We start from the raw sequence: 18,854 nt of genomic DNA on the forward strand, positions 1-18,854 counted from the left end.
GGACACCTTTTTTGTCCTCATATACAAAAAGTCACAACTGTAACCACAAATTATAAATGAGGGGAAATAATGGGGGGGCACTGTATGTGGCATAATAAATACTGGCCAATCTCTACAATTTTCTGCATGTGGGCTAGTATAAGATCCAACCACTCCCCTCGGGATAAATGGCACAGTTCACAATTGAAGCGGGGAACAAGCCAACGTTTTTTCAAACCCTAATCTGCATACAGCAATATTGTACAGATAAGAAGAAACAGCTTGCTGAATAATGTATCAATTAATTTTAAAGCCTTCAGCTGGTTTTAGCTGGTAAAATAACCCTGCATGTTAATACCTTGCAAGGACAAATAATAAAATATTAATCAAAGTTTATGCTAATCAAGTGTTAATTGCAAACAATCCATACCAAAGAGAATGAATTAATATATTAACAATATTACCCTGCTAAGTTATTAATCCGGAGGAATAATTAATTTACTTTAACATCATTAATTTGAATACTACCAAGGGGGCTAATGATATGGTTTTCTGCTTTACTCACTGACCCACAGTTTTGGGGCATGGAATACTATTTCACCTCTAGAAACCATAAAACGTGAATGGAATCCTTCCAGAGATCATTGCTCTCTAATGCAAGCACACTTGGGCTGCAATCTTACCTCCCCAGTGAAATCAACAGGACTTAATTCTCAGTGGACACTTGGGACCATGCTATTATGTTGCAATCATCTACATACTTACTGTATATACTCGAGTATAAGCCGACCCGAATATAAGCTGAGGCACCTAATTTTACCCAAAAAACTGGGAAAACTTATTGACTTGAGTATAAGCCGGTTAACTACACCACAAACCTCCTGGTGGGCCGGAGTGTGTGTGTGTGTGTGTGTGTGCACGCATGCGCACACGGCAGAGGGGGTTTCTCTCCCCCCCCCTCAGCCCCTCCCATCCCCCTGCCTACCTAGGGTGTTGCCGAGAGGCAGAGGCTGGTGACGGCAGGGGCAGAGGAAGAACAAGCTTTCGGGCTGCTCCTTCCTCCTCCTCCGCTGACAACAGCCTCTTATACCCTCACTTGAATATAAGCCCAGCGGGGCTTTTTCAGCATAAAAAATGTGCCGAAAAAGTCAGCTTATACACAAGTATATACGGTACCTAGGAATAAGTCCCAATGAACCGAGTATGACTTACTTCTGAGTAGGCATGTATAACATTGAACTGTTAAGGTTGTGTTTTTTGTTTCCTAAAAATATGTTAGCGTGCTACAATGCATCGATACAGAAAAGTATGTTTGGCTTTATCTAATTCTTACTCTGTGCTTGCTGTTGCTCCACCCCCCACCCTCATCACTGTCTTGTTCTCCTATTATAAAGTGAAGACCCTGCATACACTGCTTACACTGTTTGTACTAGGGTCTTCGGAGAACCCTACCAATTACTGTGCCTCAGGAATTCAGGCAGAAACATCTAATATCAACCCACACTCTGCTCCAACAGCTGGGGGTTCCAGGGCAGAGTACCCCAGCCAAGTAAGCAGGGGAAAAGTGGACAAATAATATATATGTGAATAATGTGCACTGTCTGAACCGTATTGCTCTAACACCCTTCCTGCCCCGTAGTGTGGAGCAGTACCCTCCAGAAACAAAGGAGGCACTTATCCACACACAAGAGTAAGCTTTGTGTTAGCAAAGGCCAGGCAAACCACTGCAGCCATTGCAACAGCTGCCTAAAAACCTATGAGCACGTTTTGCTTGAAGAATCACAATTCAGATTTAAGGAACATAATAAGCTGTCACCACACATGGTGTCTACTGCACTGCTCAATGCAGTCTAAGGCTAAGACATCAGCACTGGAGGAGCATTCAGGTGGCGATATCTCTTCTTCTCCCTCACTTACTCTTCCCTTTGACTACCTCACACTGTCACGGCCCCGAAAAAGGAATCTTTAGATGCAGAGTCTTCGTATAAACAGTAGCCCCAATAAGGAGGCATGGTAGCCCCAGAGAGTGCTTCAAATGAAACAGTTCTCTTCTTCTCTGATGTTAAAACAAATCACCTACAACGTATCTCATACAGTGGTACCTCGTGTTGCGTACCGCTCCCCTTACAAATGCTTCGGGTTACACTCTCCGCTAACCTGGAAGTAGATGCCCCTTGTTGCAAACTTTGCCCCGGGATGCGAGCGGAAGTTGCGCTCCGGCAGCACGGCAGCCATCAATTAGCAAAAGCGTGCTTCATGTTATGAGCGGTTTCGGGTTACAAACAGACCTCCGGAACTGATCAAGTTCATAACCAGAGGTTTACAAACTTAATCCATTCTGGAAGTCGGTTCTTAAACCAAAGCGTTTTTAAACCAAGGCATGCTTTCCCATAGCAGCGGGGGACTCAATTTACAAATGGAACACACACAACAGGAAGCAGAACATGTTCTTATTCCAAGGCAAAGTTCACAAACCAAAACACCTACTCCTGGGTTTGCAGCGGTCTTAATCCAAGTTGTTCATAAATTGGGCTGTTCTTAAACCAAGGTACCACTGTATTCACACACTTAGGTCTGGAAACCTAAAAATACTTATGAAGAGGTAAATCCTACTAACGAAATCAGTGGGATTTGCTTCCAAGTAAACATGCTTAGGATTGGACCGCTATGGATTAAGACCGTTCATCCATTAGCACCAACAAATAGTTGCAGACACAAAGCATGACTGTTCTATCATTTAAAGAAAAACAAACAAACAAACAAAGGAAATGTCTATAGGATATTCAGTGGAAAACCATGCCAAGTTTACACTCACAGGATTGCTACGCAGCTACACAGATATTATGATCCCATTAAGCATGCTTGTGAACTGACCTTCATAAGGTGCTGGTTTATCCATTTTGTGAATGTTTTCTTTTGTACTTTGTCCCGCTCATCTGAGGAGGGAAAAAAAAAGATTGCATTAATTCTAAAAATAGTACTTACTAAGGTCTGGGAGTGTTATGTTAAAAAATTTCACACTACTTGAAAAGATAAGGTGATGATTCAATTAATCATCGCACGCTGGTTTGAAACATCTGTTACAACAAACTATAAGAGAGCCACTTACAAAGTCGAACAGGAGAGAGGAGGTGAAATTAAGAACCAAAAATGCTGAAAACTAATTTAAACAGATTTTTTTAATAAAAAAACAGTTGATTAAGAAGAAGAAGAAGAAGAAGAAGAAGAAGAGGAGGATGAGAAGTTTGGATTTGATATCCCACTTTATCACTACCCGAAGGAGTCTCAAAGCGGCTAACATTCTCCTTTCCCTTCCTCCCCCACAACAAACACTCTGTGAGGTGAGCGGGGCTGAGAGACTTCAAAGAAGTGTGACTGGCCCAAGGTCACCCAGCAGCTGCATGTGGAGGAGCGGAGACGCGAACCCGCTTCCCCAGATTACGAGTCCACCGCTCTTAATCACTACACCACACTGGCTCAGAAAGTAGGGAGGGGCACTGTTTTCTACAGAGAAGGATGCCAACAAATACACATTCCAGATTATTTATTTCAGGGCTTGTCAACGTGCTACATTCAAGATATTGTTGGACTCCAAATCCCATCAACCCTAAGTTAGCACAGTCAATGGTTAGAGATGATGCGGCCTGTAGTTTAACAACATCTGAAGAGTACCACAGTGGCTATCCCTGATTTGTATATTATTAAAATAATGTCTATCCTTTTCTATCACTTCGGATGCTCAAGGCGGCAAACAACATAAACAGTAAAATACAAAAATAATAAAAAGACCCAAACTTCCCGCCTCCCCAAAAAAACATTGTTGAGATACTTTTGCAACACTGCCAGCTTGCAACCATCAACAAAATGGTCTTAGCCATATGCTGAAACGGGCTTGGTAATCCGCCTTGGTGCCCTACAGATGAGGTGCGGCGACTGAATGGAACACGCCTGTTGGGAGAAGTATGGGAGACTGCGGTCAAAAAAAGGAAAAAGACTATTAGTGAAGGCTGGTATTGCTTTTTTGCATATATTAGCAGGACTAATTGGTTGCATCTACTGTCATATGCCCATGGAACATTATGGTGAGGACTTATAATCTGAAAAAAGAGGACATTAGAAAAGAGTCAATATTTTATATTGCCATTTGTTGTGCAGTTCGGGGGGGGGGGGTGGATTTGTCTGATATGCATGTCCATGTTTCAAAAATGAAAAAATGCATAATTCTTTTAAAAGTCCAATCTCACATACCCATCTAACAAACCAACAGAGGGTGAACAGACACAAAGCAGGACCTCTGCTAAGGAACAAAATGTGCACGTTCACGTAGGGAACAGGGTGGGTCACCTTCACTTAAGGTAACCTCTCCTGAGGCTACTTGTGGCTTAAAGGTAAAGGTACCCCTGCCCGTACGGGCCAGTCGTGTCCGACTCTAGGGTTGTGCGCCCATCTCACTTAAGAGGCCGGGGGCCAGCGCTGTCCGGAGACACTTCCGGGTCAGGTGGCCAGCGTGACGAAGCTGCTCTGGCGAGCCAGCACCAGCGCAGCACACGGAAACGCCGTTTACCTTCCCGCTATAAAGCGGTACCTATTTATCTATTTGCACTTAGGAGTGCTTTCGAACTGCTAGGTGGGCAGGAGCTGGGACCGAACGACGGGAGCTCACCCCGCTGCGGGGATTTGAACCGCCGACCATACGATCGACAAGTCCTAGGCACTGAGGTTTTACCCACAGCGCCACCCGCATCCCTTGTGGCTTAGGAGATCAGAAATTGAACTCTGACTACAACTTTGCTTCTCAGCCCAATTAAACACAAATGAAATATTGCAATGATAGTCTCCATCCACCCAGCTCCTGTCAAAAGCTTAGGACATTATACCACAAACACAAGTGCACAAAACTCTCTAAGCTGCTAATTTTCACCGGTCCAAATTTCACACCTGGTCCCAAGCTCACTTTATTCTTCCATACTGCTTTTTCCTACTTGCTGTCTGTTAAGCAGTGTCCACTCTTTCTTTAGGTGCTTACAGGACACCAGAAGGTTACTTTTCTGGACAGTTTCAGCACTCGGGTCCACTTGCAGCTCTTGCTGCCCCCTCCCTCTAAAACACTGGCTTTCAGTTGGTGGGTTGGGACCCACTACCAGGTCACAGCCTGATCTCAGGTGGGTCACAACAGCAGAATTACTGAAAAACAACTACAGTGGTACCTCGGGTTACATACGCTTCAGGTTACAGACTCCACTAACCCAGAAATAGTGCTTCAGGTTAAGAACTTTGCTTCAGGGTGAGAACAGAAATCGTGCTCCAGTGGCATGGCAGCAGCAGGAGGTCCCATTAGCTAAAGTGGTGCTTCAGGTTAAGAGCAGTTTCAGGTTAAGTACAGACCTCCGGAACGAATTAAGTACTTAACCTGAGGTACCACTGTATATGGTTAAGAAAAGAAAGCGGGTCCCTAAACAAATGTTTGGGCTAAAGGTGTGTCCTGGAATTGAAAGTGGAAGAATACAGCTCCAAAGTGAATGGGATCAGTTGCCAGAACAGACAGCCATAACACACCTCCACATATCCCTAAAATACGGAGCAGTTCTGTGAATTTTAATTCTATGCAACTTTGGAAACCAATCAACATCTCCAGTAGGGCTGTCAGGCTGTAACCCAAAGATTCCCCCTCTTCTTTAAAACCTGCTGATCAATTGGGAGAGGAGGCGGTCGTAACCTCCTGCCCTTCTAAATCCTATTATCTTCCTCCTTCAGCTTGCTGTAACAAGCAGGATTTCAGAGCTGGAGTGGACTCTGGGAGGACAAAGGGAGAGGGACAAGTGGGAGTTGCCTCATCTGCTGACTCCCCCTTTCCTGGATTTGCTAACAGAGTAAGACTTAATTGATGCTAACCTTTAAGGTATGCAATGTCTCTCTGGACATAACAAAGACAAAGAAGCAAAGGAGTAGGTTTTTTACATTTTAATTAAGATGATCGCAACACATGTATCAATTATTCCTCATGTACTCTATTTCACAACGTAAGCAAGCACTGCTGTGCTGGGAAAGGCAATGCGCAGGATGGCAGAATAACTCAAGAACGAAGGGAAAGCAAAAGCATTTTTTAGAACAGAGCTGAAATGCCTGTGAAAATCAGGTACTGAATTTTTATTTTTGAAACTCCTCCAGGGGAAAAAGGTGGGGTTTTTTAACAGAATATCTGCAAACATTCTCAGTAGTGGTACTATTATTATCTGGTAGAAGCAGCTATTCCCCTCCTCCACTTGGCCCTGGAATTATGCAATGTATGGGTCATTGTGGTGGATAAAAATTGGCGGCTAGGCTGCCCACAAAGGAAGTCTGCTATATTGCCACCATTGTTGCTTGCTACTGCAGCAAAAACCAAAAGCAAGTGGAAAGAGCCCGTGCTGCTAGCATTTCTAATATTAAGTCCCTTTCTCAATATTTTGTTGGAGAATTTCATCAACTTCACACTGGAGAAAAGTCTGTAAAAAAAATCTTCCCATTACACTACCCTCAAACAAAGAAAAGATAAAAGAAGGGCCATTTTCACCCAGTCCTCAAATGTTTTTGATATTAGAGGTCATATTAACATTTGCTGTAAAAATGAACTTTGATTCTTCCAGCTTATGCCATTTATTCCAATTTCAGTTTTAAAATATGCCTCCGTCTTGAACTTGCTAGATGCAGATGAGTGATAGGAGGCACCAGCTGGGGAACCCCCAAGGGAAGAAGGACCAGAGCCAGGGGATTGGTAGTGGGACAACAATGAGTGGTCAGAGGGAGAAGAGGAAGGTATCAGAAGCTGAAGAGCTAACAGGGCTTAGTGAGCAGGAAGCTTCTGTGGCAGAGAGTGGTCCAGAATCAGAGGCAGAAGCGGAGGCTGGAGAGGCCTTGGCAGAGATGGGTGAAGAAGCCAGGGTGTTTCCCCTTCCTGCTGTGACTAGCTCCCCTCCCATTTGGTCTTCCAGAACCAGAAGGGGTATGAAGAGAGTGGAGCAAAGACAGGCAAGACAACAGAGTCTCAGATTGCTTGGGAAGGAACCAGGGGAGGAGGAGACTTAGGGAGCTGAGGGAAAGCGGGGACCTTCGGTCTTTACAACTGCCTCATAGGGTCAAGTTCTACCAGGAAGAGTTGATGTGCTCTCTAGGCCTGGCCTCCTGAGCTGTCTTGCTTCTCTGAATAAAGAGTTAATTTCACTGAATTCTTTTTGAGTTATTGATGACCGGCTCCTAGCACCCACTCCTGTAAGCCTCTTACTGCAATTGTGTTATACTTAGAACAGCACTGCCATGACAACAGTAAAAAGCTAATTGTGATAGTCACAGAACAGATTCACAGAAATAAATGGACTTGAAGTTTTACAGTTTTTTTGTTTAAATTATATACCACCCTTCATCCAAGGATCACCAGGCGTCTTACAATATAACAACATAGAAATACAAAACACAATAACAAACAAAACAAAACACTGCAGCATTTTTTATTTATTAAATAATGTTGGATACCAGCCAAAGACGTTATTTTGGGTCTTTGGAGCATGCTAGGACACTTTGGGCTGTAAATCCTAGGCACACACTTATTTAGAGGAAGCTTCACTGAACACAGTGGGACTTACTTCCGTGTATGCATGTAAAGGATTGCTCTGTTAACCAAATGTCTACTTACCACCATAATTCCAACTAAAGCCCTACCAGAAAATATTGCCAGAATGCAAAAAGACTGGATCTCATGATATATAATATCCTTACTTTGGGAGAATACTGGAACTTGGAAGGTAACCATGCATTAACGCTTCACAAATTTACTATGATTACAAGCAGTAAAAGGGAGTAAAGTCAGATGTAGACACATAAAAACCAAGTTGTAAACATATAACTTTGACAGTGTCCAGCACATTCACAAACAACAGGACTGAAGTTCAGAGCCTTTTACAGCAAGTCTTTCAAACCAGAAGCTCTGGAAAACAAAGTAAAAAAAAAAAAAAAAACACAACACCTCGGATAACTGAACTAATCTACAAGAAAGCAAAATATGTTTGCAATTCAAAGACTACTTTTGCACATTTTCTTTCCAAAGCAAAACTGGTAAAACAAACATAAAACATGGCACAGTTTGTACTAACCCGTACAGCACATTAGTTCCACCAATTTTGTATTCCATTCCTGCTTACATCTAGGGGGCTGTCCCATCATTCCAGGGGAGTGAGGTGCTGTCAATTTTCTTAAACTCTTCAACTTCAGGCTATAAACTAGTTTTTCCGTGTGTGTGTGTGTGTGTGTGTGTGTGTGTAGAAAACGAAATACCTTTGCTGACAGAATGGCTCCTTCTGATAGAAGGGAAAAAAGTAGGAACTCCCCTTTTTAAGTAAACATTAGCAATCACATGCCTGCTACAGCCAGCCAGATAATGGTCTTTTACATTGTATTTCAAAACACAACTGTTGCAAGAGGTACAATTTTTAGTTTTATCTTTATATAGACTGGGTACTTTTTCTGGTATATCCTCATTACAGTCATACTGAAAGATTTGCCCTACCTAATTAAAAGGGTGGGGGAATGTGCAGACTACCAGCTAGGATTGTCATATTTTCCTTGTTTCCAACCTAATGTGTAATATAGACCCAACATACTAATACTGGTTTTTATCCTCAGCAGACATATGCCCATTATATCTTTCAATGGACATTCACTGCCCCTCCTTTAAGTGATTTCACTCAAGCTAAAACTATACATGCAACCGACTGAGGTGGTATGAAAGACTGTAGCACTTTGGAGTACAGGGAGAGCATATTACTTTTGATTTCTCTCTCGTCCCCAAAAGAAAAGTGAAAAGTTGTCAGCAGAAAACTAGCTAATCGTGGAGAAAAGTTCCAGCCCACCCCCTTAACTGTTGTGTTGGCTTTCTTTTTAGCAGAGTGCTAAAAGTAAGTATTAAAAATGTGAGATTCTGATGCTCTCCATTCTACCATCTCATTTGCTTCATGGGAAGACCAGGCCTCAGTTCTGGTAGTTCTAAAATGTAGGGGTGGGTGATTTTTCCTAATCATTCTAACACCTTCCCTATTATAAGTCATAGGGCGCACTGTAGCCTTTTCTCCTGCTCAACATCTTTATCAGACTTCCACAACCTGGTGCCCTTCAGATTGCTTGGAATACAAGTCCCATCAGCCCCAACCAGCATGACAAATAGACAATGATGACAGAAAGCGTAGTCTGGTCGAATAAGAAAGAAAAAAGCAACTAGGTCACAGATTACTCTGATTTGCGAAATGTCTAAAATGACAGCTGATGTAACATTAAAAGTGTGCACTGGATTAAGAACATTCACTGGGAAGTAGAAAGACTAACTAAAGTAACAAAAACCACAAATATCTACCCTTTCTATTTAAACATATGGGCTCCACTCAAATTACAGCCTAACCTCAACTCAAGCACCAGAGTCAACTGCTACCAACATAAACAGGGCTTATTTGGCAAATGCCAGGAGCCGGCATATGCTCTTCCAAGAAAGGTATTTCAGGCATGTATTTTCTCCGCTACTAAGTGGGCACCAGCCCTCTCTACAGCTGTGTTTTAAAAAGTTTCTTCCGGCATTATTCTGAACAGTCGCATAGAGAAGGGCGGTCATGCTATATTCACTGTTCTAATATTTGAGACTGTCTACAGGGTTTCAAGGGGTGAAGTCTACAGTTAGGCTGTTTAAAGCTAATTGAAACGAAAGGACTGATTGCCAAAAGCTTAACTTCTACATCCATATTTTACAGGAGAACCAAGCATTTCCCCTTCCCCTGCCATTTCCCCATGGAGAAGCTTTGTTTTGAAAGCACCTCAATAATGAGTTTCCTCTTTTCTGCCAACAAAAGCTGCACATCAAGCAAAATTATTAAATTCCATATTGAGGCTGTATCCCTGCTCACACAACAGACTTCTGTGTATGCAACAGGATGTCTCCTTGCTTTCCGACTGCATGGAGTTAACCAGCATATATAAAGAACAGGTCCCAATACACTCTTGGCATGAACAAAAATGAGTAAGAGATGAGTAAGCTTAAGTATCAGTATTCGGGATCACCTGAGCATAGCGATTCTTACTGGAACTCTTTACTGGCTCTCAATTAAGTGAATGGTTGCAATTTGCTCTTAGGAAAGAAATTAGAGCACAGTGCTTCAGAGAGCTGTTGTGCTTGAGAAAAACCTGCCCTTCACCCCAGACCCTCACTGACCAAACTACAGGTGGAGAGGCATGTTTGACTTGCCAGGTTACCCAGAGAGAGAGAGATCACCACTGTTCCTTTAAATTCTCTAGTGCAACTGGAGATAAGGAGGCACAGCTTCACATTCCTGTTCAGTATACCCTGTCATTGACAGCTTCCAATGTTTCACGTCTTCTACCAGCTGTAAGAACATAGAGGCATATGGTTCACAGCAGGTAGGGCAAACAGGAAGGATCACCATAGTCACAGGGCACTTCCAAATGCTGAACTACCTAAAGATGCCAGAGTTTGAATCTGCAACCTTATGCATGAGCTACAACGCTTCCACCCAAGGCTAGGTGATAACATCACCAATGGGTCAGTGATGGGGTCTGGGGAGGAACAAGTCAAAGAAGCTAAGGCTTCCATATCTTTGCTGCATCAAGGTGTTCAGAAGGCAAGGGTACATCTCCAGATTGTACACTGGGAATGCAAGGAGGGGGAGCAATGTGTATTTGCATGCATACTGCACAGAATTGTACTACAGACTACATACACCCTGACCACCATAACAATGAACATTTTCTGTGCCTTGTAGCCCTTTTCAGAAAATTTCATTAGAAGAGAAAAGAGATTACCACACCCAAATTCAACATTTCCTTTAAAATTTCCATGACAAAACCCAGAAATGGTCTGGCTTCATACTACCATGCAACAAGAATCCACCTGCCTCTGCAACCTGTTGTAATATGTGAGGCCTGTTGTAATATGTGTTTGTTATGTACCACAACAAACGAAGGAAGTGTATGGACTGCCAAATCACTGCATCTGAAAGAAGGAGAAAGGCAGTACTATTGTGCTTCTCAAGATCAGGAACTGCAACCCTAGCGATAAGATAAGACGAATGTTAAACCGCAATCCATATACCAGCCTCTCAAACCAAACAAGTTGTTTCTCTTGAAGTTTGAGCAGTATTTTAAAAGAGTGGGTGAATGAAAGCTTGCTGTCCACCCACTGGGGTTTAGGTGCAGTGCTTAGAAAACAGAATTCAAGGAGAATGTGTAGGCTGAAAGAAAAAGAAAAAAAAAGGTTCTGGTTGAATCATTCTATATTATGTTCTCTATTCTGCTGCCCTTCCTTTTGTTGGACCTTTCAATGAGATCAACTGGAATGAAACAGCTGCAGAAAATCACTAGAGGTCTTAGCCTTGCAGCAATCTTTTATTTAGGGTCTGCATTCTCTTCTTCCTTTCTGGAGCATAATGACTGCATTCAGTAGCTTCTGGCAAAGCAAGTGCAGCCATGAAAGTTCTGACGGCTTACTTTGCAAGACAACATATCTAACCACTTAGTTATTTTACAATTCTTACTTATTTTTGGCAGATGTAACTGATTTGCCTCTGTCAATGGCTCCACAATCCCATGGATCAATTCAGCACTGAAATACAGAAGTGGCAAGTACTGAAGGGTTCTGTACAAATTTGCATCTCTATAGAGTGAAGCATCCTATATATTGTCAGTAGTGCAAAAGGAATGGATTTGTACCACGTGAATCTATTATCATGCTCTAGACTATTGCCTGTTAGTAATATAACACTTATTTTTTCTAGAGAGACAATTCACATGTGAACAAGACACTTATTTTCTTCACACACCCCTCCTTGTGTATGGGAATATAACTCCCAGTAGACATTTTGGATAATGAAATGGGTGAAAATAATGCTACGATAGTGACTGAAATTGTTCTGGCTACTGCTTACAGAAGAGTCTACATAGTGAAAATAAGCTGCAAGTTCACCTGTATGAGCCAGACATTACTGCCAAAAGTGGTGTTCTACAAAGTAAATATCTTAAAGCTTTAAGACTTACGAGAAGCTACATGATGAGGGGTAAATAAAATTAGGATAAATTGGTATCATAACAGGGAAGAGAAAGAAACATAGGATAAATAGGAATTAGGGGCGGCTATCTGGCAACTTGTCTCTCTTTCATTTCTTGGAAATGCTAAAGATTACTTGGAACAGATTTTACCAATGACTAAGCAGCATAGTTATCATAAACCATATTACTGTCCTGTCCTGCAGAGGCATTACATCAAAACAATTGTTTAATGTGTAGGTAGGTTTCTCGGGATCAACGAGATTAGGCTTCTGTAGTGAATAAAAGGCCCACGACTAAAAAGATCTTTTGTATCCACTGGCAACATTGGAAAAACTTTTTTTTTTTTTTTTTAGAAATAAATTTGTGAGGATGACAACTCCCACACCAACCATAATGGGGAATATCTGCAGCTTTGCTTTAATTGCCTTCTTTGTAGTTTTAGGCAAATAAATACTAATTGTGCTGAAATAGTAAAAGCCGTTTTATCTCTGCCCTAAATGATCTTTACACAGTATATTAATGGTGGAAACACCTGAGATGATGATTATGTCTACTTGGATTTTATGCCTTGTTGTGCATTTTTATTGTGTATATATATTTAAACCTAATGTGCAATGCCTAGAGAATGTGTTAATAGAGGTCTAACAAGTGCCATAAAATAGACTGTAGGGGTATTTGGTAAGTTATTTTAAAACAACCGATTGATAGTTTTTCAGCTTTAAATTCCTGTAATGAACTTCTGACACTGGCTCCTCCTCCTACATAACTGTTATATGACTACAATATTCTCTAAACAAAATTCCTCAAGTGCAATAACCCTCAATGGCATCCTCTTGTATTTGTTCACATCCTTCTTTCCTTGATACAATCAGATCTGCTCTCTTCCCTCCTGTTACCAAAGGCTTGCGGCAGCCATGGACTAGAAGGAGTCAGAGAAGTGTAAATATCAGAGGAACACAGGGGCTTTGAAAACAAGAGTCGGAAAGCAATCCTCTTATTTTCAATTGAATATCTCAGCTTGTTAGATCTGGTTCTTACCGCACAAGAGAGACATCAAGTGATTCAACAACTTTCTGATTAAAAACCGCAACAGTTGTTTGCAGCCAAATTATAGCTCTTTGAAACTTTCTGTGTGCATGTGTGGGTCTCCCCACATGTGATTCTCTGAGCACAGAATCTTTCCAGCTGCATCCCTATCTTCTTGCCAATTCATTACAAAGGATGTTGAATCTCATAAGATGGAAAATGGAGATATGGTTCAATGTACAAATGTAGATGCTCTCACTGTTAAGTTTGCCACATTCTCCTTGAACATCACTAAGGGCCTTTTGTTGGCTTGCTTGGTGTTTGAAATGACTATCTTTCCAGGAAAAAAATACTAAAGGTATGTGTGCTTTTCCATACATCAGTCAGAAAGTACAGGCAGTAAAACTTGGCTTAGTTACAGTGGTGAAAGTTTCTAAATTATTGGTAAAGGAACACAAGAAAGGCTTGTTAGAGCCATGTGGTCTAAGCTGCAGCAACCCACTCAGAACCTTGTCACATGTTGAGCTTCTCTGGTAGACTGAAGGTGAACAATGGCCTTGATTACCTTCCTCTCAAGGTAAGTCTCTCAAGCCTAGGTCTGGCAGCACAGCTTACTCTATGGCATTAACCCCTTCATAGAATCATAGAGTTGATTGGAAGGGACCCTGAAGGTCTAGCCCAACTCCCTGCAATGCAGGAATCTCAACACATGGCTCCCCATCCAATCTGAAACCATAGTGGACCCTGCTTAGCTTTAGAAATGTGCTAGCAATTTTATTGCTGCACCACTAATTAGACTTAAGGTTATTGGTTATATGAAGCTAGTTATCCCACATATCCCATCTTTTTGTTCCATGACAGAAGAAAGGAAATACATAAATACAATATATCTAAGTAGTCAAATATTTCAAGTAAATAACACTGAGTGAAAAGACCATAATACTACCACTCTGTATTTATAATGAATCAGTAAGTCAATAATTTTTCTTTGCCTGGTCTCCTATATGCCAATATGCAAAAAGGCAAGTTTAACTACTCCTAAGGGAGTAGTTAAACAAACCAATAGTTAATTAAGTCAAAAGTCCCAGTCACTGGACATAGAAACACATCAGCTGATGTTTACACCACAAACACACATTTTATTATTCCTTTTTCACTAATATCCAACAAACACACTGTCATCCTTTGTTGGTGAAGTTGGAAGAAGAACAATCAAAAGATTCTGCTCAGCAACAAAGAAATGTAGAAAAATAAACAAAAGGACTTTCTGGATGTCAAACTGATACAAAGAGCACATACAGACGGAAACTGCTACAGCCTAAAACCATGTTAAATCTTTGGATTTAATTTATTTTGGTTCACACTGAAAGTATTCTTGTCCTACACAACTATGGTGTCTGCCGACAAAACATAAATAAATGGGACCTCAGGAAGCTAACTTAGGCTATATTGTGCTCTAAGAAGCATTACTGTCTTGATCCAACACAATGTTAGTCATACTTAAGCTTATTTATTTCCATCAGTATCTAAATCAGTGCTGGATGCTGGCCTATAACCGGAAACCACACTGAGTCCTCTTACTTTTCTGATGATCAGAGGACAGTAGAATACAGAACTGAGACAGCTATGCAAAGATTTGCACTAAATTTTAACTGGGAGGAATAACTATATGCCAGGATACCACTCCAAATTTCATCATGTGAAATTACAACACAAAACTCCTGTGATGCTCTGTGTTAACAGGGTTACAATTTTTGTTTTCTAGACACATGGAAAATAGCACTAAATACTATCTAGATTTGATGAGTGGAGACAAGTGAATGAATTGTGTCACCATCAGTCATATGGGGCAGAATTTTTTTCTATTTCATCTTTCATGGAAGAATTTCGTATGTTCATTAGTGACAATGAATGGATGACAATTGTAAACACATATTAGGCACCCTTAGCATTATTTAGCTTTGTTTACCAAACACAAGTAAAGGGTACCAGAACTGCTGTTAAGGAGCCTTTACTATTAAAAACCCATACTATTAGGACCTACTGTCTTCCCTAACATATGCCCTTGATTCTACTTTCTAAACTGGCTTTAACTCAGTGGGACATGTTCCACATTATTAAGACCTATTGTATTACCTAGGGTATGTCATTGAGTCAACTTTCTAAATTGGCTATAACTGAGCGGGTCCTGCTTACAGAATCAGTGACACCCAGTTTAGTTGCTACCCCTGTAAATCAATGCCACTTGTTTGTGCAGGCAACAAGTCCCAGGATAACTCTTCTGGGGCTTTTTTAGGTCACACTCAGGTCACTGTGTGCTCAAACTGAGAACTCAATACAGTTCTGCACATACCCAAAAACAACTATGCTGCTGGGGTTTGGAGTTGTAGTGTGGGTGTCATTTGTGTTTGTCTGGGCGTTTTCCATTCTTTTTTAGTGGAGCAACGAGTGTACAACCCTCTCTTTCCATTTTTTGCCATTACTTGATCAGTCAGTTATCCCCAAAAGAAAAAGCAAACAAGTGCTCCTAAATGTCAATTTTCTTCCCTTCTTTCAGATATATTGACCTTGTCTTCGTGCTTTGATTATACAACCGATCTGACAAATGGATTTTATTGTTGTTTCAGAAGAACTAATAATATAAGCAAGGCATATGTTAATATTTTAACGTTTCAGTAGGGGCATAAACTACTTATAATAATCTTCCATTTCCACAAACTTAAAACTTAAACCATTATGGGGAAGGCGAAGGAAATAAAATATTTACATTCATTTTATTGTAAAATATGAATTGTTCTGCCACAGTAAATTTATAGTAAGAAAATATGAATGTTATGCATTTCAAATATCTAAAGCTTCCATAAATAAAATTTCTAGTGTTCAAAACAAAGCAGCCTTGAGTCAAATTTTAGATATGGTGACGTGTGGCTGACAATAACATGATTTCAAAAAGTGTGTGAATTGTAGGATTGCGAACTTCTGAACTACTCAACGCTGCTGCATCTTTTACCATTCTTTATACAAACATCAGCTAGTGATTATTTTATCTCCATGCTATCTCAGCTGCTGATTTTTGTACATCAAGCTACTATCAGGGTTTTTCAGAAGACTCCTATATACATTTATACTCAGAATTATGTCTCAGTGAGTATGGTGGGACTAACGCCCGAGGAAGTCCATTTAGGATTCCAACCTTAGTCACCTGCCAAAGTGTCTTCAGTGGCCAACAATGCCCTATATAGGACAAAGCAATCAGTCTCCAAGCAAGAGAATAAATCGGTGCAGGAATATCTGGTTTTAAAAACCGGCAACATTCAGATCCCATTGAGATAACATTTCAATCTCTAAGGACACTCTCCTCCAGCTGACCTCCATATCACTATACTTAAAAATTAAAAAAGGAAAAAACACCAACCTTAAGCAGAAGCTGCAGTGCTGAACTGCCAATTTATAATTTATCAGCAAGTTTGATTCTCTTCATTTTAAATTTAAGCAGGATCATGGGCTTCTTTCCTGCTCCAGGTATTAAATTGGCACATCACCAGTTACTGATACTGTGTACATTTTGGCTTTGCATAGAAGTATCACAGACCTAGTTCTGTAGGTTTCATTGCATGGCCTTTGGGCCACACTGTTTACACACACACCCTGCCACTGTATTTGGGTGTGTACATGGCATGCCAACTGCAGGTAGCACTTCATGCGTCTTGACAGAGCAGGCCCTAGTCTATATAAGAATACACCACAATCATTAATCTGTTGTGTGAATATGAAACATGGCCCTTCTAAACCATGCCTCAACAGCACGTAGAGACTGTGATGGAGACAGACTAAAAGTCACAGGTTCAGATTCGCTCACATCAAGCAAGTAATCTATTTCAGGCACAGGGATTGATTACTAGAGGCATGGCTGCCAACTTTTCTTCTTTTCTTTTTTTTAAAATGAATCCCTGTCCAAGCAAAGAGTATATTTTTAGCTGACGCAAATACAAGTGCACTGCCACATTGAACTGACAGAGTCACTTATGTGGACTTAAGAAAAACTTTGATAAACACAGGTCATACTTCCACTGAAAGCATGGCAAACTGCCCATGGAATTCCAGTGGGAATGGGATTAACGTTAGGCTACAGCCTAAAGGAATTTTCATTAGTTGAATAATCCATGGTAATCCAACACTGATTCTGTTTACAAAACACATTTTAAAAATTCTTCCTTAGCACAACAGAAACAAATATTATTCTTATTTAGCTAGTGCAAGTATTTATCAACCCTGTGGATTTAACATTCAAATTTTATATGGCATTCTAACAAATAGTATTCAATATCACTGCTTAAATATGCTTGGGTTCATATTAATTTACACCATGTATATTTATTGTAATAATTTTTCACTGTTATTTACCTAACTTGTAGGTCAAACCTAGAACTATCAGGGTAAAGGTAAAGGTAAAGGGACCCCTAACCATTAAGTCCAGTCGTGGCCTACTCTGGGGTTGCAGCGCTCACCTCACTTTATTGGCCGAGGGAGCCGGCTCCGGGTCATGTGGCCAGCATGACTAAGCTACTTCTGGTGAACCAGAGCAGCACACGAAAACGCCATTTACCTTCCCGCCGGAGCGGTACCTATTTATCTACTTGCACTTTGACGTGCTTTCGAACTGCTAGGTTGGCAGAAGCAGGGACCGAGCAACGGGAGCTCACCCCGTCGCGGGGATTCGAACCGCCAACCTTCTGATCAGCAAGTCCTAGGCTCTGTGGTTTAACCCACAGCGCCACCTGCATCCCTATTAGGGTAGAGCTACACAAAGCAGAAAACATGGGGCAATCACAGAAAATGGCACAGCCCTATCTTGATTTCTGCATGTTGTCAACCAGATGCATGCAGGAAACTTACAAGCAGGGTTTGAGCACAAGAGCGCTCTCCCGTCCTGTGTTTTCTTTCATGTGGTTTTCAGAAGCATTACTGCATCCAAATGTTGTGGCCTTCAACCACCCTCTCCTCCTTGAATTTGTTTAATCCTCTTTTAAAGCCATCTATGTTGGTGGCCATCACTACCTGTGAGAGGTAGTTTAACTATACACTGCGTGAAGAAGCACTTTCATTTTTCTGTCCTGGATCTTCCAACCTTCAGCTTCATTGGATGTCCACGTGTTTTAGTATTATGGGGGGGACGGGACACTTTTCCCTATCCACTTTCTCCATGCATAATTTTATAAACTTCTATCATTTCATTTCTTGCTCACCTTTTCTCTACACTAAAAAAATCCCAAATACTGCAACCTTTCTCCATTCCCTTGATCATTTTGGTTGCCCTTTTCTCAATCTTTTCCAACTCTACAATATTCTTTCTGTGATGCAGCAACCAGAACTGTATACAGTATTCCAAATGCAGTTTGCTCCATAGAGTTGTATAATGGCATTATGATGCTGGCAGTTTTATTTTCAATTCCTTTCCTAACGATCCCTAGTATGGAATCTGCCTTTTCCCACAGCTGCCACAAACTGGGTTGACATCTTCAGCATGCTATCTCTGCTATGACCCCCAGGTCTCACTCCTGTTCAGTCACCACCAGTTCAGAACGCATGAGTGTGTGTATGTGAAATTAAGATTGTTTTGCCCTGACATGCATCACTTTACACTTGCTTACACTGAATTGCTTTTTCCATCTCACCACCCATTCACTAAGTTTGGAGAGGTCCTTTCAGAGCTCTTCACAATCACTTTTTCTGTTAATGACCCGAAACAATTTAGTATCATCAGCAAACTTGGG

The 18,854-nt window shown here is 41.1% G+C and overlaps 1 protein-coding gene across 1 annotated transcript in view; it reads right to left on the minus strand.

Annotated features, from left to right (window-relative positions):
• The window catches only part of LOC310759029 (dystonin-like), a 306,438-nt gene that overhangs the window by 217,604 nt on the left and 69,980 nt on the right, over positions 1-18,854 (minus strand). The window contains exon 5 of the mRNA XM_083605788.1: positions 2,854-2,915. Coding sequence (XP_083461914.1) covers positions 2,854-2,915 — 62 coding nt within the window. The remainder of the gene's footprint in view (positions 1-2,853; positions 2,916-18,854) is intronic.

This window comes from Podarcis filfolensis (genome assembly GCF_964270895.1).
Source record: "Podarcis filfolensis genome assembly, chromosome: 3".
Taxonomy (NCBI): Eukaryota; Metazoa; Chordata; class Lepidosauria; order Squamata; family Lacertidae; genus Podarcis; species Podarcis filfolensis.